General features: G+C 43.7%; 1 protein-coding gene across 1 annotated transcript in view; it reads right to left on the bottom strand.

Annotated features, from left to right (window-relative positions):
* STON2 (stonin 2) overlaps nucleotides 1-26,114 on the bottom strand; it is an 86,660-nt gene that overhangs the window by 8,891 nt on the left and 51,655 nt on the right. Inside the window, exon 4 of the mRNA XM_073349345.1 lies at nucleotides 7,706-9,544. Within this exon, the coding sequence (XP_073205446.1) occupies nucleotides 7,706-9,544 (1,839 nt within the window). The remainder of the gene's footprint in view (nucleotides 1-7,705; nucleotides 9,545-26,114) is intronic.

Consider the following 26,114-nt stretch of genomic DNA (forward strand, 5'->3'; position numbering starts at 1 on the left):
TATTGTATATTGCTGGCTACAGGCTTCAGCAAGGTTGGGGTCCCATTGTGCTAAGGACTGTATAAATGTAGAGTAAATACTGCACAAACAGGCTCTTCAGAATGCATTGGTGTTCCCATTTTTAGTTGGATGGGGGTATGCAGACACGAAAAACAAGGGAGTTAACTAAACGTTTACAGACTTCAAATACACCTTGACAGAGGTTTTGGACCAAGGTTCAAGGACCCTTATCAGAATGGCTTTGTTCTTCCATAATGGAAAAGCAACTGGAAGCAGGTTTCCAAGAAAACTCCAGTTGTCTACATCTTGAGCACAAGGTTTAAGGGCTGTGCCTTCTCCATGCATATTAAGTCAAGAGCCTATCAAAGACATGCTTCAAGAGAAGGAGGAAAAGGTTTAATTTAAAAGAGCACACAGAACCCCCCAAAATGTTAAAATAATATGGTACTCATTTGTTCCTTGTGTTGCAAAGAAAAGGATAGTATGACTTTATTTTCTCCAGTAAATGGACTTAAAATAAATAAATAAATAAATAATTTAAACACTGCTGCACTTTAATTCTGGCTTTTCATCTTCAAAACATTTCACAGACAATTTTAAAAAAGCATCTAAATGACTTAGGAGACTCCGGCTACATCTACACTACAGCTGGGAGGTGTGATTCCCAGGTCGGAGAGCCGTGCTTGTGTTAGTGTGCTAAAAACAGCAGTGTAATTGTGGCAGCTTGGGCTTACTGCCTAAGTACCACCCTGTCCAAGATCTCAGGTATGTACTTGGACGGTGAGCCCAAGCTGCTGCCTGTACCGCCATGGCCACGTTGCTACTTTTAGTGCACTAGCTTGATCAGAGTAGCGCATATACATCTACCTGAGAGGGGAACTACACCTCCCAGCTGCAGTGTAGATGTAGCCTACGGGCATGTCGACATTGCAATCCACAGGTGTGACTGTAGCTAGTGTAGACTGTGACATTGCACCCCATAAGGCTTTATGGAAATATGCTTATGAATGTATATATGACATAACTGGAATATGTTTTATGCTACATATGCCATGTAACATATCTCTGTAAAGGTTATGATCTACTGAATCTACTCATCCTATTTGTATGCATGTATCATTTTTGTATTCGAGGTTATGAATATTGGCTGTGTACTTGCTTGATTTTTAAGCAGCCTTAGTAATGCATTTGGTCAGCTTCCTGAGAAAGGAATGTGCAAATTAAGTTACCAATCAAGAAGCACTTAACAGACAATGGATCTTGGAAGGCTCCAATCCACATAAGAAGTCTACATGAGGACGTTCAAGGTAGCATATGAACCATGGCTGCTACCTGTAAGTTCTGAGTCATGCATGGAGATGTGACTTGCCCATGTGACTCCAAAACTCCAGCTTGGAGCTGGACTTTGCATAGGAGAGAGGATGGGGGTCTTCACCTGCAAGAGAAAGTCTATTTAAGCCCATGGGAGACCCCTCTATTGTGTCTTCAGGTGGCTCAAGAGATAGCCTCTCCACCCCCAAAGATACCTGAAAGAAACTGGAACAAAGGACAGTAACTACAGCGGTGTAAGTGATTGCTGGACCCAGACTAGAAGGAGACTAGTCTGTAAAGGGAAGCTTACTGGAACTCCTCTGAGGGTGAGGTTTTATCTGTATTCAGTTTTCTTACTGTATTAGACATAGACTTGTGTGTTCTATTTTAATTTGCTTGGTAATTCACTTTGTTCTGTCTGTTTCTACTTGGAACCACTTAAATCCTACTTTCTGTATTTAATAAAATCACTTTTTACTTATTAATTAACCCAGAGTATGTATTAATACCGGGGGGGGGGGAACAGCTGTGCATCTCTCTCTATAGTGCTATAGAGGGCGAACAATGTATGAGTTTACCCTGTATAAGCTTTATACAGGGTAAAACGGATTTACTTGGGGTTTGGACCCCATTGGGACTTGAGCATCTGAGTGTTAAAGACAGGAACAATTCTTACGCTGCTTTCAGTTTAAGCCTACAGCTGTTAGGGGATGTGGTTCAGATCTGGGTCTGGGTTTGCAGCAGGCTAGCGGGTCTGGCTCAAACCAAGCAGGGCACTGAAGTCCCAAGCTGGGAAGGCTGGGAAAGCAGGGGCAGAAGTAGTCTTGGCACATCAGCTGCAGCCCCAAAGGGGTTTCTGTGATCCAACCCATCACATAGACATATCCAAACTAGCTCTGATCCAGATAGGTCACAGCTAGCTCGAGTAACAGTAGCAGTGAAGCTATGGCAGCATGACCGGCTTCATGAGATAGCCTTGCCTGCCTGAGACCCTGAGTACATACTCAAGTGCTGGTGCTGCCATGGCTTCACTGCTATTGTTACTCAAACTATCTTTGACAAAGTAGCTCAGGTATGTCTACACTGGCTGCAAACACACCTCCCTATTGCAGTGTAGACACATACCCTAAGTACCATTTTACTTAATAAAAATCATATGTAAATACATTTTAAATACATTTCAAAATCTGGGCCTTTTGTCATGAGGCTAAGTCCCATTGACTTTTGAAAACAGGACTTAATGCTTTGAAAATTGTACCCAATATCTATATTTAATCTGCAGACCACCACTGTGTGGTAAGGAAGTATTCTCCTGTTTTGGGTGCAGGAAACTGAAACACAGAGAGGTTAAGGACCAAACTGTGTCTGACTACAGCATGGATGCACAAGGGGAGGGAGCACAAGGAATCTTTCCCAACATTATATATGTCGTGGCTGGGTACAATTACAGTCTCCTTTAAGCACAGAGACTGTATTCTCCTAGAACCTCTGTCAACAGAAACACCCCAGAAAGGGGGACTAACATGGATAGGGGGCAGCATTATATCCACACCTCCAATGGCCAGTGGAGCTGTCCAGCCAGAGAAAGCAGAGCATGCTGAACCATCTGGAGGAATGGTGTAATAGGTACATTACCCCTGGGCACAAGGGAACTCCTTGAGGCACAATCCATTGTGGAGCTACCTTGGAGTGTGGGGCTTGGGGAAGAGTATGGCTGTGTACCAACTCCAATGCAGACCTGTGACTTGCCAAAGGCCACAGAGAAAATTACAGTGTCAGAACTGGGACACAAAGTCAGGAATTCCTGGCTCCTGATCCTGTGTTTAAAAATAGATCTTGGCTGCCTATCAAAGTGGGCATTTCCTAAGCTGCAGTAGAGCTATGAGCATGCACATTAAATGCTGTCAAGAGCCAATAATACCTCCTGGGAAAGACAGTTCCACCAGTTACAGGCAAGGCTGGGAGCACTGCTTATTAAAGTTGCCCAACATTTCCCATTATAAGACCCTATTTTCAGTTGCTTATAACTTTGACAACCTTTAACTATTTGGACTGAAACAGAGCCACTGAGCATTCTTTAGCCCAGGACTACCAGGCTCAGAAGCACTTTCCATGCAATGGCTGCTCCAGGCTGGGGTGGGCCCAGGCACTGGAACTAAGAGAAAGGAACACATTTTATTCTTCTCTGACAGTCTGTTATGCACTAACAGCTGTAAGAGGCTCGAGCATGCTCAGTGAGGATGGGCTCGTCAGAGATTTTTGCTGTTAAACTCTAACAAATCTATATGGAGCATGCAACTTTTCAAAGGTTTATAAGTTGGCCAAATTTTGGTGGATTTTCATGTGAACAGTAAATGGCACATCCCTGACACAAAGACCACCCCTTGCCAACTTTGAAATCCCTGCTTCAAAGCATGGGGTCACTAGAGCATTTCAGAAGAAAGATATCAAGAATTTTGTAACATGGGCTAAACAATGGATGTGTCCCTAGCCTCCTTCTCTGATTCCTCTCTGGCTGAAGTTTAAAAAAAAGCCAGAGGAAGATGCCTGGTATGTAAAAATTTAAGCCCAAACAGTTAAAGTTTGTCAAAACAAGGTCTTGTAATAGAAAATGTCAAGCAATTTAAATGATAGGTGGTGCAACTAGCCCCACATATAATACAAAAAACACCTTGGACACTGCATAGCGTCATAAGAATGAAACTAAATATTGAATCTACTTGTCTGACAACACAGGACAAATAAGCAAGGCCTTTAACTATCACAACAAACCTAATGTTTATTTATTTGAACTTACTGTTTCTGATTGTTTATAGAGTGCCACTGATGCACTTGAGACAAAACAAATATGGTCTGCTGTGAAAAACTTGCAATCTAAGAGCCTCAGCCAACTCCCACCAAAGTCAATGGTAAAACTCCCACTGACTTCAAAGACAGCAGGATCAGTCCCTAAATTAGCCTAAATTATGTTGGTTTACACATAACATGACCCCATGAACTGTAGTCAGTTGAACTCTGCACAACTGAACTGAGCCATAAATTATGTGGGGAAGGTGTCATTTATTTTTAAACTATTTAATCAATTCTAGTAGTAGTAATGAGTAACAGTACATGCAGATTTCACTGTGCACATAACTGAAACATTTACTGTTGGTGCCCACTCAAATGTCTGGCACTTATGTTAACTAAGTGAAATGTCTGTGAATGCAAAAAATACACAAAGTTATAATGACATACATGGAAGCCATGCAGTTATTAATTGACCAGGGGTCACAAAATAGAACATTATACTTTTATTTCCCCCGCCACACCCAATCAGACCCCTCAGTCTGAAAGAGGATAAAGTTTGTAGTAAAACCGAGAAGACATCAGACAGATTCATCCTCTTCTTGGTTTCCTGCCTCCCTAAGGAACAAACACCTCATTCTCACTTTCAATGACTCACTCCTCACAATAAAGTCCATGTTGAAAATTATCTGTGTTTCAGAAATGGGCTTGAGCTGCCATGTTCGGAAGGGACCTGGTTCAACTGTCTCTGAAGTTCAGAGGTGGTGAGATCTAGGGTTTTAATTTGGCCCACTTTACAGGTAGGGCCAGCCAGCATGCTTGGGACTGGATCCATAGCCAAATTGCTCCACAGTTCAGGATATCTAGATCCAAGATTCTGGTTTGGGTCACACCTCTGCTTTGTTTGTACAGCTTTTTCCCCACTATCATGAAGCCTCTGTATGGATATTTTTTTAACATTCTTTTGTTCCACTGCTTAGAGGGTAAAAACACATGCTAGTTCTCTTGTACTGGATCACATCCAGTTGTGACTGAGGCTCCATGGGGCCTATAAACAGGCTTCCTTTATCAGCCAGTGTCAACATGTTCATTGTGAATCAGAGAAGAGCAATAGACTTTACCAAACTGTACTGGGAAGAAGCTCAGCAACATACTCTGTGGAATCTTGCCATTAGTTGCCTCCAAGAGAAAAACACAGGCTAAATACATGGATTGATTCAGTCATATGCTTTTGAATTTGTAGCCACAAGCAAATGGCCCAGACACTTTCGCAGATGGTCCTGGTGGCAGGTTGTAAAGCTGGAGAGCATAGGGCCTGTTCATATCAGGAACCACAAAGACAAGAAGTCAGGATAAGGCAGTGAAGCTACAGAAATAATTCTTAGAGACTGGTGCTTGGATTTTATGATCTGCAAGTGAGCACTGGGTTAAATGGTTTAGGACTTGGTTACCTTAGTGACCCACCACTCTCTCCCCCCAATACCACCTTCAGTGGCAGTCAGTAAGGACAGGCAGCTAGATCCCCCTTAATTTAAACTGGAGGGAGCTGCTGCACAGTATTTTCCATGGGGGTCCTTGAAAGTGGAATTTGCCCTCCCTTTTTGGTTTACCAGAGCTTGGATTTGTCAACATTCAGGGCATGCAAAAAAGCCCACCCTTTGATAAGGGCTGAAGTTTGTGGGTGGCTAGATGTGTGGGTCTCTATTATTATATTTTGGGTGACTATTGTGGGTGGCTTCATTCAGGCAACTGTGTATTTTTTTAAAATTTGTTGTATATTCTGAGCATCTAGAGGCATGGGATAAGTGCTGTCAAGAAATATAAATAGCCCCTGAGAGGCAGGGATGGATTCAAACTATACTAGGCCTGCCTCCACCAATACTCTAGGATTCCCTCCCACACCACCTCCCACAGATATAGTGGCCATGTCATAATGCTTGCTCCCCTCTCTTTTCCCTCAAATCACACTGTGACCTGACAGGAGGGGCTGTCTCCAGCCAGGGCACCTCTCTTCCTCCCAGGTGTATCAGACATGTGTCGCTACTGCTCAGTACTGTGTGGGACGACTCTCCAACAGCAGGGAGTGCATCTCAGCTTCATCCTCCCCTTCTGGGAGGCAGATGTAAGGTCACAGACAGAGACCAGGACAAAACTGGAAACTTGGGTTAACATTTCACAGAAGGTGAAAGAAAGTGGGTTAGAGAGCATCGCTAATGGCTTGAGCAGGCAAAAAAGTCAAGAATTCTGGAATCTGACCTGGGGGGTCATGCAGGCGGCACAGTGGGATTTTCCTAGCAAGCACATAATTATTTGCGTGTAGGGTCAGGCTGACAGTATGGCTTTTTCCAGGCATGCTGCTATTGACATGAGATTAGTCTTTCATCCTGATGTTTCTTTTTATTCCCCCTACTCTTTGCTTCTAGTCTTTCCTCCAAAGTAAACTCTCCAAGCCTCATTTGTTGTCAGACTGATGTCTATCCAGGTTTGTACTCTGTGGTGTATTCTAAGGTGTTGGCCTTATTGAGCTAAAAAGTGATCCAAAAGGTGAGAAACACCTAGTTCAATGCTTTCCTTCCCTCCTGCCAAATGAGAACAGATGTTCTCAGAAAGGACCAGCTCTGGAGCATCATTGAACTTTTCTTGTAGGGAAAACGTACAGGCAGAAACCTGCCCAGTGAGGCAGGTACAGGAACAAGTCAGTGTTTTAAACAGCATTTATGCATAGAACTCCATTAGCCAAGGGCATGGGAACCAGAAAAGGTAATTTACTATAAACAGAAAGTGAACTAGATTGGTCAGATTTTACTGCCCAAGCTGGGTGAAGGGCAGAAAGTGAAGAAATGGTAAGGGTGGTAAAAAGTAAATTAGATTTCACGGATTACTTGAATGTTAATAATTAAAGGTATAACTATAAAAATACAGGGCAGGACAGATTTTTAAGTTATATGATTTACCTTGACAGTGTCCCTTTAAATGTTTAATCAGGTCTTAGTCCCTGTCCGCACTAGTTGAAAGATGTAGCCACAAGTTGTTGCATGGAATACTTTTAGCTTGTAATGTCTACACAGTGCCCTTTGTCCACACACAACCACCATACCTCGTACGTGTATGAACTCTGGCTGCAACAAATGCAGTGAGATCTTTGTCTCAGGTCTTCCTGAACCAGTGCAATTTACAACATTGTGGATAGGAAGTCACAAGGGCTGGAGCTACAGTGATTCAGCTGGCCCCCCTTATATCACACAATACAGTGCCTTACATTTGGAAGTTACCCAAAAAGTACCTGTTCTCAGAAACAGTGTAGTGCATTATAGGAAAGCTTAGGCAAGAGTCCCAGAATGCACTGAAAAAAATCATGGTTGGAAGGCATATCTGCATGTGGCTACACCAAAATGGTTTTGTCAAAAACAGTGTTTCTTTGTGAGACACATTAAATCACTGTTAGGGAGAGTAAGACAACCAGCCATTTCATGCAACTGATGCCCCTTTGAACCTTCCAAAAGGACAACGGTTTATCCACTGTACCGTGTAACTCCTATGTCCCCCAGCCCCCAAAATATACCTTTTCTTTAAGTTTATCCACTCAGACACAGTACTCTCTACTCACCTGAGTTTTTGTCAGGCAGTCGGTTTATCCTCCATACAATGGAATTAAAGGCATGCTCATATTTGGCAGTTCCCAAAGTTACTCTCATTACCGGCTCAGAACCAGACACGCTGGTTGATCCAAAACTGGCACCCTTGTTCACCTTGGCTTTCAAAGACTTTTCTCCCAGGACACTTTCCCTGCGGAAGTTTTTCACCCACTCATTTGGCACTGGGTAGCGGACCATCACGTTTTCACAGGGGACCTGAGTTAGAGGGTCGCAGTTGGAGGAGAACCCAGTGGACATCATCAGCCAGCTCTGGACCTCCACTTCAGCACCTTTGACAGTGGCTGCTGTTCTCAGAGTGAAAGGCAAAGTCTTCTCAGAAAACACAGTCCTGAACCGCATCAGCTCGAATCGGCAGGCATCCAAGGGATTAAACTGGATAACTTGGGAGCTGTTAAACATTTCCTCATCCACACATGAATGGAACCGGCAGTTATACAACTTAATCCACTTCGTGGTAGTGGTAGGCATAATATCCTGCCGTGCAATGATTTCATTCCCTTTTATAAGTATGTCATTAAGGCCCAGCCTGCATTCTGCGAGGCCAGAAAGGAAGCTGAGAACATGTACATGTGTCAGCACACTGTGCTGGAGAATCCTATGGTCTCCTTTGGCCAAAATGCCATGAAACTCATCTTTGACATCAACAATGATTTCTTCCTCTTGATAGTTTAATCCTACTGTGCTCAGATCTGTTGATGAGGCTGGCAAGTCCATTAGTATATCCTGAACTGCGCTGATGAAACTAAGGAAGTCTTCATAATCAGTAGTGCCTAGCTTTATCACTTGTTCCCTTTCTGCTGCATGGCTGATTGCTGGTTTAGGCTGATACTTCCTTTTCTCCTTGTAGATGGTGCGGTCTATCCGCACACTGTGTATCCTTCCATTCTCATCATAGTTTTGGAGTTTGGGCTCTGAAATCTCATGATTGATCTCAAGTTTGAATTCCTTGAAGGGCCTCTCCAGACCCTTCTCATAAAAAAGCTGTAGATACCCGCTCGCTGTCAGTTTGATGTAGATTGGCCCCCAATGCCTAGATGACATGATGTTCTTCTTCTCTGGTATTCTGAGCATCATTGGCCAGCCATCCTTGGGCTGAGATGAGGCCAAGTTCAACAATGTGCCATCCACCTCAAATGGCATCAGGGGGTCATCATCAGGTAGAGTTGGGCTGCTCAGGTGATCTGGATCCCCAATCCGGAGCTGCTTGAGCTGCTCGACAGCATCTGTGTGGGTTAAGTTTTTGCTTGACTCATCGAAGCTGATGGTGTCAGGTTCTTGGTAGAGGATAATAAGGGAGTCTCTTTGGCTTTGGCCTGGAGCACTGGAGAGAGAGGAGCTGTGGGAACGCCTATCTCGTTCCTCTAAGAATGAGCTGAACGGGTTGATGGGTGAGGGTTGGACATCCCTCAGAGACTCATCCAGGAAGGGGTTAGTAGCACTCCAGGGGGGTGTTCCAACAGAAGGCAGCCTATTTAAGGAGGAAAGATCTAGCTTTTGAACTTTAGTGAGGTCCACCAACGTGCTCCTGGGGCGCTCCCTCTTCTTAAAGGATGCAGCAAGGTTACAGTTAACATCTGCAGTCTGCGTTGCTATTGGTGGGGTGTCTGGTTTCAAGGGAGAAAGCTTCTGTAGGGAAGCAGAGCTGACTTCATTGTCATCGAAAGTCACCCAGCTGGGGAAACGAGCAGTGGTTGGGGTAGGAGAGTGCCCATTCATGGGGGTGCTGTTCAGCTGCCAGTTGACAGCCTCCATATCTACCTCTTCATCTTCCTGGAAAGACGAGGAATTGTCTTTAAAGAGAGAAAAAGAGAGAGAAAAGGGAAATTTCAGTCCATTAGTCTGAAATCAACTAGTTCTTTTCTCTAAAGGAGAAACTTTGTGGGCACCGTAGTTTGCATGCACAAAATGAGCTAATTCGCATGCTGTGCAAGGCAACTGGTCAAACAACTTGGCTGAAAGGCCAAAGAGTCTGATAAGAATTACTGCGGGACCCGGTACCGGCCAGTCACCTCCAAAGGGACAGAGAAACAAAGGTACAAAGAAGCAGCAGGAGACAAATGAAGAAAAGAGGAATGATAGCAGGGATTGTACCTTCCTCCTCTCTCCCAAACAAAACAAAAACTAAAAAGGAGAAAACAAACACCTACCATATTGCAGTCATTTTTTTCTGTAATTTTTTTTCCTTGCAGCTTTCTTCTTTACTCCCTCTCTCCTTTCATTCTTTCTCTCTCCTTTTTCCTCTTTTGTTCCTTCTCTTCCTCCTTTCTCTCTTGTTCCTTCTCTTTCTGTTCTTTCCCTTCTGCTCCCTCTCCCCCATGTGCTTTTGGGTTGTTGAATCCAATGGGAAGAGGGAGTGAAAGTGGTGGAAGCTCTTTTTTCTGCCACTCCCACTCCATCTCCATGTGCTTTGGCTGCTCTATTGCTGTTAGCATTAAAGCACATGGGGAAAGAGCATAAGCACTGGAAAAGGTGCCTGAATGACATGCATTGCACAGGAGACATTCAATAAGGCTGTTTACTTGGCCTGCCTTGTGGAGAATTATCAGTCAGCCCTAAGAGGTCTGTGAAATACTTCTCAGGGAAGCTGAGAACTAATGATGCAGGAATGGGTAAAGAAAGATATATTCCAGGCCTGTATTGTGCAAGTTTTCCCCACAGTCTCTTAGTCTAGCACACCATTCTTCACCTGTAACAGCTTCTATTTTTCTAGACCTGGGGTCCCCATACACAGCTCTGCCAATGCACTTCAGTCCGGACCTGCACTACCCCCTGCTATTCCAGTCCTGGATGTTTCCCAAGTAGAGGCTCCCAGTGGTGGTGAATTGTGTGGTGGTGTTTATATACAGAACACACACAACTGGGAATGTTCTGAGGCTGAAGCGTTTAATCTCCATTGGCTTGGAGAGCAGGATCACAGAAGCTGCTCCCAAAAATGGGCATCCTGTCTGGAATTATAACCTGCTGCTGCACCATGAGTTCACCATACTTAACATACAGAAATGTCAACATCCTTACCTCTTAAATTTGCATCAAAATGCAGATTATGTACTTTGCAAAACTCATTGCTCTGAAGTGCAAGAAAAGAGACTGTAAAAACCACACTTATGTGCCGCCTATGTTTGCACTCTGGGCAACTGCTGTGTCACATCTGCTTATTGCATAGACAAACACAAGCATTTATAGTGCAGTCATCCCCTTGGAGGAGAGAGCTTGATTCCCATCTGCCTCACCCACATCAGCAAAATCTGAGAGCTAAATTCAGATTCCAACTGTTGTCTACTAAACTGAACACACAAGTCAGGAGACCTGGGTTTTAGTTCTGGCTGTGCGACTATGTGACCCTGGATCACTTCACATTTCTGGGCCTCTGTTATGCCATCGGTATAAAGGGATAATGACACTTACCCAACCTTGTAAAATACTTTGAGATCTACATATGGAACATGTTATATAGCATTATTATCGTGATCACTGGTGATTGTGTATGAAGAAGAAAGTATCCAACTAACTTTTCAGATCCCAATTTAATAATAAAATTATAATAATAATAATACGTTTTTCTTCCATACATCTTGAAGTGCTTTATAAAAGAAAGAGTCACTATCTCAGTTTATCAGATTTCCTCCTCACCCTGCACACTCAACCAGGTCTTAGTCTTAGATTTGCACATAAGATGCAACTTTTGTACAAATACTAACCACAGTTCCTGCTCCTGGGAAGGGTGGTAGATCCTGCATGCCCACTCAATAAACTTCCACCCCAGGTCTATACATGGATTGGGGGACAGGGGGGAGAGAGTGACTTTCACTTCCACACCCTTCCCCCAAACCAGCTCCAAAGCATTTTTTTTTTAAATTACCAAGTACAAAACTGAACTCATTGGGAACTGGCCTTCTGCTCTCTAGTCCCCATCCCCACACTGCTAAACCTCTCTCGAAGTAGCTTCTCTCCTCAGTGGCTAGCCAGCAAGCATATAGCTGCTTGGAGAAAGAGCAAAGAGCTCACCTGGTCCTGAGGTTTATTTCTCATCTAAGGTCATAATCCATCCTTTGTGGTATCACAGCCATCAACTTGCAGAAACCAACTGTGATGCCACAGAGGATTAGGACTTCAGGTGGGTGGAGAGTGGTAGACAAACAGAGATCCTGATTTCATACGAAAGAAATACAGGCAGCATTCCCACTAAAAAGAAGATCTGTCAGAGTTTTCCCACAGGGTATAAGCAGGCCTTTTTAAAATCAAAGCTGCTTTTGTGATACAGGAGCCTAAAAATGCAGCCAAAAATTATTTTTTTAAAAAATGGTAGTTTTATAACTTTAAGTGACTTCATTGTTTATTTTATTTTAGGTGAAAACCAGAGCAAATTAGTATTTGATTCCGGTCATCTGTAAAGAGATCACATCATGGAGAGGGGAGGCAATAAACCGTCTTTATCCTACACTGAAATCAAATTAAATACAGTGTTCAGTTGCCAAACTGGAGGGAGTTCAGAGAAGAATGATGAATATTGTTTAAGGGCTGGAAGAATTACACTGATGAGGAGAGCTAAACAGGCATAGCTTGGCTAATAAGGACTAAAGGGTGGGGGAATATTATCACTGTCTTCAAATATTTGATGTAAACATGGGCCAGGGAGAGAAATTGTTTAGCTTGGTCTCTATGGTTATAACTAAGCGGAGGGGGATAATATTAAGAAAAAGATAAGGTAGGATTAATATCAGGAAAAGCTTCCTGAGAACTGGATGTGCCAGCCTGCAGAACAGACTCCCAACAGAAGTAGTGTGGAAGCTCCAGTACATGGGCCATTTACAATTAGACTAGAGTCATTAGACCAATATATTGTGGGAACAACCTTGAACAGGCCAAAGGATGGGGTAGTTGGGACTGAATGGGATTGTCTCCATTTCTGATTTAGATTAATTTATGAATCAGTGTGACTATTTTTTTTAAACACAAAGGGAATTTTTTCACTCCAAGTTACAAAACATCAGCATTTCTAAATTGAAAATGAGAGAGACCCATCAATACAGTGACACTTTGAGAGGTGTGGCTAAAAGAGTATCCTATTCGCTGAACAGATAAGAACAGCACTTAACCACCCTGCAGGAATAGCTGGATTTGATTTAAGCACGTTAATATTTCCACTGCACAAAATATATCAAGACTTGCTGACAGAGAGCAGAAGACCTGACAGAGAATGAATCCAAAAGGAGAAGGGTTAGTTCTGCACTAAAGAAAATAAAAAGCAGTCAAAATAAAGTAATCAAGCCCCTTTGTCTCTCTTGCTTAATGTGCTTTGTTTCTGCAAAGCAAATTACTTTTATAGGTGTATCTTTAGCCAAAATTAAAATGTCTTAACTGCTTGAATTCCCTTGCCAGAAGGCATCCTGCCATAGCTCCAGCCCAGCTGCCAAATATTGCTAGATACATCCAGGTAGAACATCCTTGCCATTCCACTAAAAAATCTGGGCAGACTAGGGGAAAGCCTCTACTGTGCTATTAAATGTCCAGGTAGAGGGCCCTTGCTGTATTACTGCACCTTCCACGAGTTTCTTACCATTGCACTGACTCTACAAGGTCAGCAAATAGCAGCAGCAAAAGGTTTCACATTTCAGCATTATAAACTAAGCACGGTACTAAACAATAAAGCAGATGGCAAATGGAACATCTCGCTGTGTCCGCCAAGCCTCTTATAATTCACTACATGGGAATGGAGTCATTGATTTGCTTTATTGCTTCATTTATAATTTTTCTCTTTAATTTTTTGGGGGCCTGAACTCTCTTCTTTTAGAAGCCACGAAGTGTCATGTTACCTCTACCTCGGAAAAATAACTGCCTCGCAGGAGCTTGAGGAATTGATGCCTTCACGGCTCTTCACGGATTTGGTAGCACTAGTGTCACATAGGTAGGAAGAAGCTCTTGAAGGCATTAAATCACCTGAAGTGAAGAGTGTTCTGAATAGGATTATTGCTCTGAAAAAAAATCCAATGTAAAAGCTTGGATTTTCATTGCCTATAACAAACAACTTAAGTGCCAGTACCATACACAAGGGAACTATAGACTGCTTTGGAAAACTTGGATGGCAATATATGCTTCTCATGGATGCCTTGAACATTGGTGCTGGGTTTGGAGATCACTTAGGCTTAGTCTAAAGTAGAAAAGGTTTCCTGGTATAGTTATATGCCAGTTCCTGAAACAAAATAAGCTACACTGGGAAAAACACTTTTTTTTTGGTTTTTGCTGGTATAAGTATGTCCACTCTTGGGCATTTGCCAGTATAGAAATGTTGTAAAACAAACAAACAAAATCACACGCTTAACTGACATTACAGTGAGAAAAAATCTAGTGTAAATCTGGCCTTAGTGAATCAACTCAGTATTGAGGAAGCCAGTTACAATGATGACAGCTTCTATTTACCCATAAGCAATGACAGGGAAAAAGTACAGATAAAGAGGAGCGGGGTGAAATCTATCATTAGATTGTTGGGCATTTGTTTGAGTTTGGCCTAAGAACATAAGAATTTTCATACTTGTGTCAGACTGACAGTGGCCAGTATCAGAGCTTCAGTTAGAGTGAACAGAATAGGGCAGTTGCAATGAACCACACCTGTCTTCCCCTCCCAGCTTCTGGCTGTCAAGAGGTTTAGGGTCGCTCTGAGCGTGGGGTTGACATCCCTGACCATCTTGGCTAATAGCTATAGATAGACCTATCCTCCATGAACTTATCTAGTTCTTTTTTGAACCCTGTTATACTTTTGTCAATCACATCTCATGGTAATGAGTTTCACAGGTTAATTGGGTATTGTGTGGAAAAAGTGCTTCCTCTTGTTTGTATTAAACCTGCTGCCTATTAATTTCACTGGGTGATCTCTGGCTTTTGTATTGTGGAAAAGGGTACATAACACTTCTCAATTCATTTTTTTCCACACCATTCATGATTTTATAGATCTCTATTATATCCCTCCTTTATCGTCTCTTTTCTAAGCAGAAGAGTCCTAATCTTTAGTCTCTCCTCATATGGAAGCTGTTCCATATCCATGATCATCTTTGTTGCCCTTCTCTGAACCTCTTCCAGTTCCACTATATCATTTCTGAGATGGGGCAACCAGAAGTGGACACAGTATTAAAGGCGTGGATGCACCATGGATTTATATAGTGGCATTATGATATTTTCTGACAGGGATTATCTTTTCATGTGCTGCATGTAGATGGTTATTTCCCAGGGTAACCTTTTTCAGATCAAAGTCCCATGTACTAAGATGATCAGTGAGAGTGCCCAGTTATTCACTCCAGTTGGTGAGCTGGAAGTTCTGTAAACTTCCAAATGGAGGCAACACAGTTTAGTGCCAGAAGTGCCCAACCTGTGGGTTGCAAGCAATTAACGTTGTACAGAGGACCGAACCCCCTCAGAATCAGAGCTCCCTCTATTCTCATTGACATCACTGGTCAAGGTGCCAACAAAGTCAGCAAAAGCCACAACCCACGCTTCAGAGTCCTGTGGGTTTTTTATAAGTTCATGGAAAGCTACTGTGCGGTTGACAGTCCTGTTTCCATAGTCTTTTAACTCAATGTTATTTAAAAACAAGTCAACCTTGAAAAATCTCAGTATATGTTATGCCTTTACAGTTTTGAAACATATCATTTCTTAAACAGTCTAGGAACATATCAACACAAATCTAGTTCCCAAAACAAAATTCAAACCAGGTTTCCTGCATGGATTGCTTAAGTGGTTTTAAGCCATTCCCCAAAACTCCTGGGTGACAATCAATAGGCCTTAAATCTCTTACAGTTTCTCTCCTAGAAGTAGGTGAGGTCAGCATTGTCACAACAGGAGAGCCACGGAGCAGCAGCAGGTCTGTTCTGTGACAACTATTGTAGCTTTGGAGTTGGAGCAGGCCTAGAACTTCTACTCTGGGTAAACGATTGGCGGGGCATCTCTGCAGCATCTGAAATGCTGTCCCACCCACATGCCCTATCCTGTACAGTGGAACCACACCAGTTCTGGTGTGTCAGGGAACTTCTGAAGCCATGTAAGGGTTGAGGCAGAATTGCCCCTTATAAAATAGTAAAATGGATACAGGATTTGTTATTCCTGGGGTTTTAGCTGCTGCAATCTAGCAATGGGATGTTGACCCAAAGCTTAATTGTATTTGGTCTCCAGTTTAGAGTCTACTGTTAAAATGAAATGAAGCAATCCTTGTGGAAGTTAGTGCTCAATTCACTGAATGCAAATGAAATTCATCTGTATTTGAAACAGGGCTGATGTTAATCTGGAAAAGCCATTTAGGCTATTTTACTTCTATCGAGAATTGTCATGATTAATTCACATTAATCCATGTATTGGAACTTTGCTTAAGTAATAATTAGCCCAGTGTAGGGAACGGACTCTTCAGTATTTCAGATTAAAATTGCTGCAGGTTTGGTGTGAAACTCCACTGTGCTTAACCAGGCCACTAATGTAGGTACCTTAAGTTGGGCACCCAATTTAGAACAGTTTAGCTTCAGGTCTAGGAAAGGTATTACATAACAACATAAGAACGGCCATAATGGGTCAGACCAAAGGTCCATCAAGCCCAGTATCCTGTCCTCTGACAGTGGCCAATGGCAGGTGTCCCAAAGGGAATGAACAGACAGGTTATCATCAAGTGATCCATGTCCTGTCACCCAGCCCCAGCTTCTGGCAAACAGAGGCTAGGGAAACCATTCCTGCCCATCCTGGCCAATAGCCATTGATGGACCTATCTTCCATGAATCTGTCTAGCTCCCTTTTGACCCCCATTATAGTACTGGCCTTCACAACACCCTCTGGCAAGGCATTCCAGAGGTTGACAGTGCGTTGAGTGAAAAAATACTTTCTTGTGTTTGTGTTAAACCTGCTACCCATTAATTTCATTTGGTGGCCCCTTGTTATTGTATCATGAGGAGTATCATCATACTTCCTTATTTACTTTCTCTATACCACTCATAATTTTATAGACGTCTATCATATATCCTCCATATTCCGAGCGTCACAGCTACTGACCTGAAGAAGAGCTCCATGTGGCTCAAAAGCTTATCTCTCTCTCTCACCAACAGAAGTTGGTCCAGTGAAAGATATTACCTCACCTATCTTTTCTCTCTTACCTATGGGATAGGCAGCCAGAACGTTTATAGAAATAATAATGTATAGTATATGTCTGTGTGGAGTATTCTTCAGATTGCAGAGGGACTCAGGTTCAGATGGAAGTCACTTTGACTCAGTCATGCAAGGCATAGAGCTACTTCTTTGTTCTTTTTCTCTGTCTGCTCAAACATTCAGGTCTAACGGGTATCAAAGCCTATAGAATGCAGGCCATGATGTTTGTTTGATTTTCCCAACATACTCTAGCCAGTCCCAAATTGGATCTTGGTCTTCTTACCTGACACATGTAGGTACCAGAAAAGAGAAGTGAATTGCTTCCCAACAACTAGACTTCATCTCTGATTCAGAATTACAGCTTGACCTTATCTTCAGTAGACCAACATCAGACTGCCTTACGGAGTTGTCACAGCTGCAGGCCTGAAACAACATTACAACCAACCACCCACCCACATCTGATAGTAACAGAGATTCTTTCCTTTTCCTCCTCCTCTTCCTTTCTGGTGCTTGGGTTTTGTCTGTGTTCTGCTGGGGATACTGATTTAACAAAATCAAAGGTTTGTGAATGAGCAGAATACAGTTTGATTACAACCCAGTGAATATTTCCATGGTTAAAGAAAAGGTTTCAGAACGCAAAGCTGGTTTTGTAATTTACAGTTTTCCTACACATCTAAGTTTAATAATGATGAATATTTGCATTATGTTATGCTTATTGAGACGGTACGCCTTGGGCCATGATAAAGAACCCCAAATTCAGCAATAGCCATAGAGGGCACAAAGTAACATCTCAGTAACCCATAAACCATGATATTCACCTTGCTCCCATGTTGATCCTCATCTCAAGTTGCTGCTGGGAGCATGCTCTGGGCATAAGGGTAATGGGCTGGATGCAGGAAATAGACAAAGCTCTATGGCCTTTGCTATGCAAGAGGTCAGATGAGGTCCTTACTGGCCTTACAAAAATGTCATTTATAAGATACAAAATCCAGCAAACTAGACCTAAAAGAGATTTTTATATTTAGCAAATTTTCTTTCCAAATACATTTCATAATGAATTTTGTACAAATGTATGGAGGTTTCACTAATGTTCTCAAAATGGATTATAGTGAAACAGAAACATCCAACCAAGCCAAAAAAACCCCAAACCCACCAAATTAAAATAATTAACTTCTTGGTCAATGACTAATCAACCAATGCAAATGATGCAGCGAAGACACACAAACTACTTTGAAATATAATTCTGAAGAACAGTCTGTCTGAGACTGCAGCAAAAGATCAAGATACATGGCAAGGAGAGTCTCAAATAAACACTTTAATCCAATTTACTATTTTAGTTACATACTCCAAATGAGACTGGGGACTTGTCTTCTAGTGCATTAGTCCACACCAAAGAGATGTAAATTCTAGCATGCACTAGCATGTCACCCACTAACTGACCTATATAGACCCTGGTGGCATGCACTGAAAGCTTCCTAGTTGTGTATTAATGTAGTCCAATTTCAAACAGTACTACATTAAAACACATACTGGAGAGCTTTTAGTGCACACCAGCAGGGTCCACATGGGGCAGAAGGGGCATTGAGTGCACAGTAGAATTTATATCCCTCTGGTGCACACTAATTCACCATGTACACAAGCCCACAGTTCACCCAGTTCAGGGACAAAGTGGTTATTGCTTTTAAAAGATTCCTAGATTTTCAGGCCATAAGGAAACATTATGAACATCTAATGTGATCTCCTGCATAACACACATCATAGATTTTCACCCAGTGATTTCTGCAGCTAGCACATTAACTAGTGGTTGAAGTACTGGTAGAATTTCTCTCTCAAGCATAAGTATCCAAGTCAAGTGCCACAACAGGGACAAGATTGTATAATAATAATAATAGTGTGATTTCTTTTGGACCTGTAAGTGACACTAACTATTCCAAAGCAGCTTTCCCTCTTTTCTTCATCAAGACTCCTGCATACACCAGAACTCCACCTCAGGTGTACAGCTTTGCAGAACTGTCTGTCTGTTAATCTGGCTAGTTATTAGTTTCTCTTTATTAATCTTGCAATGTGAGTGATCAGTTCACAGGCTCTCATATTGCACAGTATCCAGTTTGTTCTGTAGATCAACTCAGTGCATTTCTATAAACTGACCAGAAGGTGGTACATTAAGACCAATGTAACAATGAAATTTTCAGGATTATTGCAAAAACATTTATATTGAACTGTAAATGTACACTGCAATTTACAGAACATAGGTAAGGCCCAATCCCTGGCCAAAGAATTTACAATCTAAGTTACCTAACACTTTCCACTCGGGTTATGCCATACAACTGGGGCTCACGTAGCCCAGTTACAAACACTGTCAAGTTACTTGCACCCAATTCTCAAACAACTGACTTCATCCTTCAAATCAAATGTATGCTGCCTTGTGGTGACTAATTTGGTCTAGAATATTTCCAGCAGTCCAATCCACTAAATGAGACACCCACAACAGTCTGCAATCACAAAGACAGCTGCTGACAACTGACTCGTCTCAGGTATGGCTTAGACTGGTCCCAGGTGAGTGATGGCAAGAGAACTCAAGCTCCCAATGGGCTATTATGCTAAGGCCTTGTCTACACTAGCACTTTTCTCATTGTTGACCTAGCCCCAGTGCAGTCCCACCAGGGGACGTGACTGTGAGCACTGGGTGTTTTTATCTTTGTGTTGTGGTGGTAGCAGGTTTTGTAAGGGCAGGGGGGATGGATTCAGGATCAGAAGAAACTCTGACTAGAGGCAGGGGAGCAGTCCTGGCAGGAAGGTAGAAGGACGGAGAAAGTGCCCAGAGAGAAGAAGGGTGGGAGCAGAAGTAGAGTGGGCAAGGGCTGTGCCCTTTGGGAAGGGAGAAGCCCTGCATATGCCCCTCCCCCAGCCATAACTGGGAATCACCTCTCTCTCTCTCTTTGCACTGGTCGAGGGATAGCAGAATAGCAGAGATCATCTGCCCTAGCTCCCTCTAGCCAGGAGCCTTACTCTGGGGTTCTTCCTGGGGATTCAGACAGCAGCAGAGGTCTAGGCAGCAGGCAGCACTCTGTGCTGGCACAATCCTCTCTTTCCTCTGAGCCAAGGATAAAGAAAAATACATAAATGGGCCTTGATGGAAGAAGAGTCAACTGTCCACTGCTGCTCCCTGCAGACACATAAGTTACAGCTTAAAAGACCTGATCAGTCTGGAAATCTGGATGGCTGAGCCCAGGACTGAATGGCATTCCGATCTGTCCTCGCTTTGCGGTGATCCTACAGGCAGTTTGGAGGAAGAGGAGGATACTCTCCATTGACCTGTGAGTGTCTTTCCCAACCAGGGCCTCCTATGAGTGCAGGATCTGCAGCCTGTCACTGAGCAAAAGCCTTCCTGGGGCTTTCACACTGTGTGGGGGCAGAAAGCTGCTCTGAGGGAACATGACTGATAGGCCCTGACAGAAGAGAAAAAGCAAAGCAAAGCCCTCCTATCCTCTCATTTCTATGGTGCTGTCTTAGCATGGCATCAGTTGTACCTCAGGGTGGACATTAATTAGTGATAGGTATCTTTCATTCTGCTGCATCTACACTGGCAAGAGTGGGACTTGTAATTCAACACAGGTGGAAGCCGTCAGGGTTACAGGGCTAGCTGCATCTCTGTCTCCTTCCTGGGTTCTCTGAGGAATCATAGAATATCAGGGTTGGAAGGGACCCCAGAAGGTCATCTAGTCCAACCCCCTGCTCAAAGCAGGACCAATTCCCTGAATTGGACACCCCTTCAGGACACCTGAAGGACACCCCTTCAGGTGTCAAGCATCATGCCTTTACCTCTCCTGGGACAGAATTCCACAATTCTCCCACTCAGACTAGCCCGTGAATCCACTGTGCTTGGGAACAAAGCATTTAGAGACACACATGTCTAGCTGACCTAAAGGCCCTGATGGTAACCTAGGCAGGCCTAGGGTTGCCAGGTGTCCGTTTTTCGACCGGAAAGTCCAGTAGAAAAGGGGACCAGACAGTTTCCAATCACCAGTACTGGAGCAACTGCAATCAGGCTCCAGGCTGAGAGGGCAGGAAGAACAGCAGCTGCTGCTGGAGCCTGGAAGAGCTGCTCTCTGCTCATCTGCTGAGGGAGAGAAGTGAGTGACTGGCTCCCAGACCCAGCTCCAGCCTCTCTGGCAGAGAGATAGGTACCAGTGCTGCCACCGCCTGGGAGCGGGGAATCCTTTGTGCCCCCGCCCCCACCCTACTGTGCCCCTGCCCCAGCCCCTCGCTCTGGGGACAACCCCAACACCACCACCACCCCGCTGTGGTCCGGCCCCTCACTCCTGGGTGACTGACCCCTATCTCCCACCCCGCTGTGGTCCAGCCCCTCACTCCTGGGTGACTGACCCCTATCTCCCACCCCGCTGTGCCCCGGCCCCTTGCTCGAGGGTGACTGACCCCCATCCCCTACTGTGCCCTGGCCCCTCACTCTGGGGACCAACTCCGCCCCCCCCCCCCGGCTCAGGGGTTTTTACCACTATGTTATCCAGCTCTGCTCTAAGCATGTCTGCACAAACTGGTTTTAAAAGCTGCACCAAGTCTGCACTACAGCTTCAGCTGTTACTATTATCAGTGGAGCACAGGTGCTGAATTACGGGTCTTAATATTGCTACAGTTGACAAGACCCTTGCAGGGCATGGGGACAAGGAAGTGCTGATGACTGCAAAAGCTGCTGCTCCTGTTCCTAACAGAGGTGGAAGCAAAAGAAAATGCCAAGTAATTCAGGAGGGAAGGAGGTCTCTGTGCAGCCACTCCAAGAAGGGGAAAAGGAGATGAACATGGATGACAGATGTTACAATTCTTGCATTAAAACAGCTGATCCAAACAGGTTATATTTTATCAAGGCAAATGAAGAATGCAGGATGCCTTTTTGCAGGGACTTTGGACTTAGCTCATATGCACAAAGAGCTTAATATCCACCTCCTGTCTGATTCTAATCAGCTATAGATATGAGGTTCATTGCTCCCTTCTGGCTGCTGCATTAGCAGATACTTTAATAGCAGACATCGGGAGAAAGTTTCAGCCAGGGGTCTCAAACACGCGGCTTACAGGGTTATTTCCTGCAGCCGCCAAGCTCCCCCACCCACTGTCCCCCCTCCCCCCAGGGCGCCGCATCCCTGCTCCTCTGCTAACCTCCAGGCGCTTCCCGCTGCCAAACAGCTGGAGGGGGGGAGGAGTGGGGAGGCACACACTTAGGGGAGGAGGCAGAGAAGAGGCGGGCAGGGGCGGGACTTTGGGGAAGGGATTGGAATGGGGGCGGGTCAGGGGTGGGAAGAGGTGGGTCAGGGACGGGGCCTTATGGAGGGGATGGAGTGGGGGCAGGGTGGGGCTTTTGTATCTTTATTTGAAAAGGTGTCAGTGATGCGGCCCTCGGGCCAATGTACTAGTCCTAATGTGGCCCTCATGGTGATTTGTGTTTGAGATCCCTGCTCTACATGGCAATGCCAGCAGAGAGTCCAGAGATTGAGTGGGCCGTCTGCCTCTTACTCCCTAGAGCACAAGGCACCCTAGCAGTGGGAGGGGTGCAGGGGAAGTTGTATTGCTGTGGTCAACTGTCCATGCTGTATCTGTTGTGTGGATAAAGAGAAAATTCCGTCCCCAGGATAGTCAAATAGGCTGGCGCAAGAGCTGAATTCACTAGTAATAATAATAAAAAATTCTCTCTGACTGCTGAGGCTCAGTCAGTTATTTAGCATTCGAAAGAATTACACAGCTGTACTTCAGTTGGGAGGGCAGAACAGTAGAAAAGGGAGCATCCATGTTTGATGACTGACACTGACAATTGAGATTTATATGTATATATGAACACAGTCTTGGGTAAAACATTAATATCCTGGAATACAGAGCTTCAGATAAGGGAAAGGGGGGAAAAAGAACAAACATTTCTATTTTCAAACATGCAGCAAACCTGCATGCAGCACATGCCTAACACTTACTGGTTCCCTACAGCACTTTAAAATAGTAACACTGACTTCCTGCTTCCTGAACCCAGGGCATTTCCAAGAATTAAGTTTTATCTCATACACAGTCAGTGGCTCAAATTCTATCTGCTAAATCTCACTGTGTCCGCGCACACAAGAGCGGTCTGAGGGATGGGGAGGTGTGTTAGAAACCGTTTTCTTTGGGAAACGAAAACACTTAAAGGATGGTCTCTCCTTTTACAGCTGATTACAGAAATAATCATCTCATATTTATAAAGTACCTTTCAACCCAAGGATCCCAAAGTAATTTACAAGATAGAGCCACTGAGCAGTGGTCTTACTGTTAAAACAACTACAGAACCTGTTTCCTAATGTCTAGCTTAAATCTATGTGTACACTAGAACTTTAGCTAAGTTTGTAACTAAGTTAGTGACATGGTTGGCTCTAAATATGGTTTGGGTCCATATTCAACAGTTAATACTTGATTAGTTTCAGAGTAACAGCCGTGTTAGTCTGTATTCGCAAAAAGAAAAGGAGTACTTGTGGCACCTTAGAGACTAACCAATTTATTTGAGCATGAGCTTTCGTGAGCTACAGCTCACTTCATCGGATGCATACCGTGGAAACTGCAGCAGACTTTATATATACACAGAGAATATGAAACAATACCTCCTCCCACCCCACTGTCCTGCTGGTAATAGCTTCACGATAAGCTTCACGATAAGCTATTACCAGCAGGACAGTGGGGTGGGAGGAGGTATTGTTTCATATTCTCTGTGTATATATAAAGTCTGCTGCAGTTTCCACGGTATGCATTCGATGAAGTGAGCTGTAGCTCACGAAAGCTCATGCTCAAATAAATTGGTTAGTCTCTAAGGTGCCACAAGTACTCCTTTTCTTTTTGCGAATACTTGATTAGTAATCAAAGCAGCTAACAGCATTTCAATTTTGCTAGTGGCCCAGGCTGGCATGCCTTTGTTTTCCTGTAACTAGTCCCATACGCATTTTTCCCAAGTGTAGAAGAACCCCTTAACTATGCCTCTGCAAACAGCATGGCCATTCCTTTCTCCCAGCTCTCTATGCAGTAGGACATCTCCAAGGACCAGGGACCTGTAGGGTGTTGGGAGAAGAAGTTAATGTTTGTGAGGTGCTCAGTATTATGGTGATGGGGGCCTTACCAGAACCTTGCTTCCACAATGACCTAGAGGGAGCTAATATTTGCCTCAAATTCTTTCAGGAGCTTTGTAGTACATGGCACAAGGGTTAAGTGATTGGTTGGAGATGGGGGTGAGAAGGGAAAGAGGGAATCTTGGAGGGAATGATCTATATGCTACCAGTGGATCTACACAGATTTTGTTTCAGTTGTGTGTGTGCGTGTGTGTAGCTTGATTAGCACCTGCCCACGCCATCCCACATTGCAGACTGCTAGTAGTCCCTCTCTTGCATAAGCACCAAATACAGCCTCCCAACAAATGCAATAACAATAAGGATACTGTGACATTAGTATCAGAGAAGCAGAATGATCTAGTGGCTAGTGGATTAGGATTTAAAACATGAGTTCTAATCCCAGTTCTACCACTGTCAGTGGAACCTTGACCAAATCACTGACCTCAGTTCTGCAGTTTCCCTTTCTGTAATACAGAGACAATACTGTTACACTGCAAAGTGCTAACGGCTGCCATCAAGCAAGTCTTTGATCTATAGGCAATCGCAGACTTCATTAAAATTGATGGGCATGTGACACTACGCCCATATTCTTCATAGAGATATTGTTATGATATGAATACGGCATACCTAAAATGTGTTTTATGCAAGATGGGTCATGTGAGGAATCATTGGAAAGGTTATAATTTACGGATTATCCTATTTGTATGCCTGTATCATTTCTGTATCTGAAGTTAGGAATATTGACTATGTAACAATTACAAGTGCGTTTACAACTGGGGAATGCCCACCAGACAGAATGCAATCAGCGTGGATGGGCCATTAGGAAGAACAATAGGACTTTGAAGATGCTAATCTTCATAAGTAGTTTCCTGGGATGCTGCAAACAACCTTGTCTCATGGCTGCTTTGACACTGCAGGGTCATGTGATCATGTTATCTGGTACTGGATTTCATCTTGGATTACTAGTATTTTTCCACTAATAGGGAGTGGGAATCAAACTGGGAAACAAAGGATACTCGCCATATGTAAATCCTATTTAAGACAGGGAAGTGAGTTAATCTTGGTTCTTTCTTCACTGAATCCCCGTCCAGGATGATGGCTGAAAACATCTAAGAAACAAAGACAAAGGGGAGGAAAGGACTGAATTCAGGCTGGAAAAGGTGTCTGGCCTGTAAGAGAAATACCTGGAGTTTTAAGCTGCAAGAGAGAGCAGTTTGCTTTCACGAACCTCTGCAATCTGCCCAAAAACAAGATTTACAGTGAGAAATTATTACTTGTAACCAGTTGCTTTATTAAGCTTAGTTTGCGTGATTTGTTTTATTGGCTCAGTAATCTGCTTTGACCTGTTTGCTATCCCTTATAATGACTTAAAAATCTATCTTGTGTAGTTAATAAACTTGTTTTTGTTTTCTCTAAGCCCAGTTTGGGAATCCATAACTGGGAAAAAGTTGTGCCTATCTTCCTCCACATTGAGGAAGGGAGCGAATTTCATGAGCTTACACTGTACAGTTTTCTGTGCAGTGCAAGACAATATAATTTTGGGTTTACACTCCAGAGGGTGTACGCACTTGAGTGCGGGGCAATTCCTTAGCTGAAAGCCTTCCCATGCAGTACTGATTTCAGTTTCTGTGTCTTTCTGCAGCTGGGTGTGTCCCTACATGTGTGTGTGCTAGAGAAGGCTTGAGGGCCTGGCTCAGCGGGGCAGTGTAAGGGAGCCCAGGCTGGTGGAATGGGCAGACTCAGTGGTACCCCAGTACATCAGGTAGCACCCCGAAGGTGGGGGGTAAGCCATCACAGGGTGTATTAGCCATCCTTCATTCAGGCAAAACAGGAGGAGGCAGTTTGGCCTAGTGGATACAGCACTGGGACTTTTGAGACCTTGGTTCTGTTCCTGGGTGACCTGGTGCCAGTTGTGTCACTGCTCTGTGCTTCAGTTTTCCCATCTGTAAAATAGAGATAATGATACTGACTTTTCTTGTTATGTGCTTTGAGCTCTACTGATATATTCGGTATTTTATTATCTTTAAGAAGCAATTAAGATCCTTTATGGAGTAACACAGCTTAGACAACAGAAGCCACCACTCAAGATTGCCAGACTGAGAAGAAGCTAAGCTATGGA

The sequence above is a fragment of the Lepidochelys kempii genome, chromosome 6 (genome assembly GCF_965140265.1).
Source record: "Lepidochelys kempii isolate rLepKem1 chromosome 6, rLepKem1.hap2, whole genome shotgun sequence".
Lineage (NCBI taxonomy): Eukaryota > Metazoa > Chordata > Testudines > Cheloniidae > Lepidochelys > Lepidochelys kempii.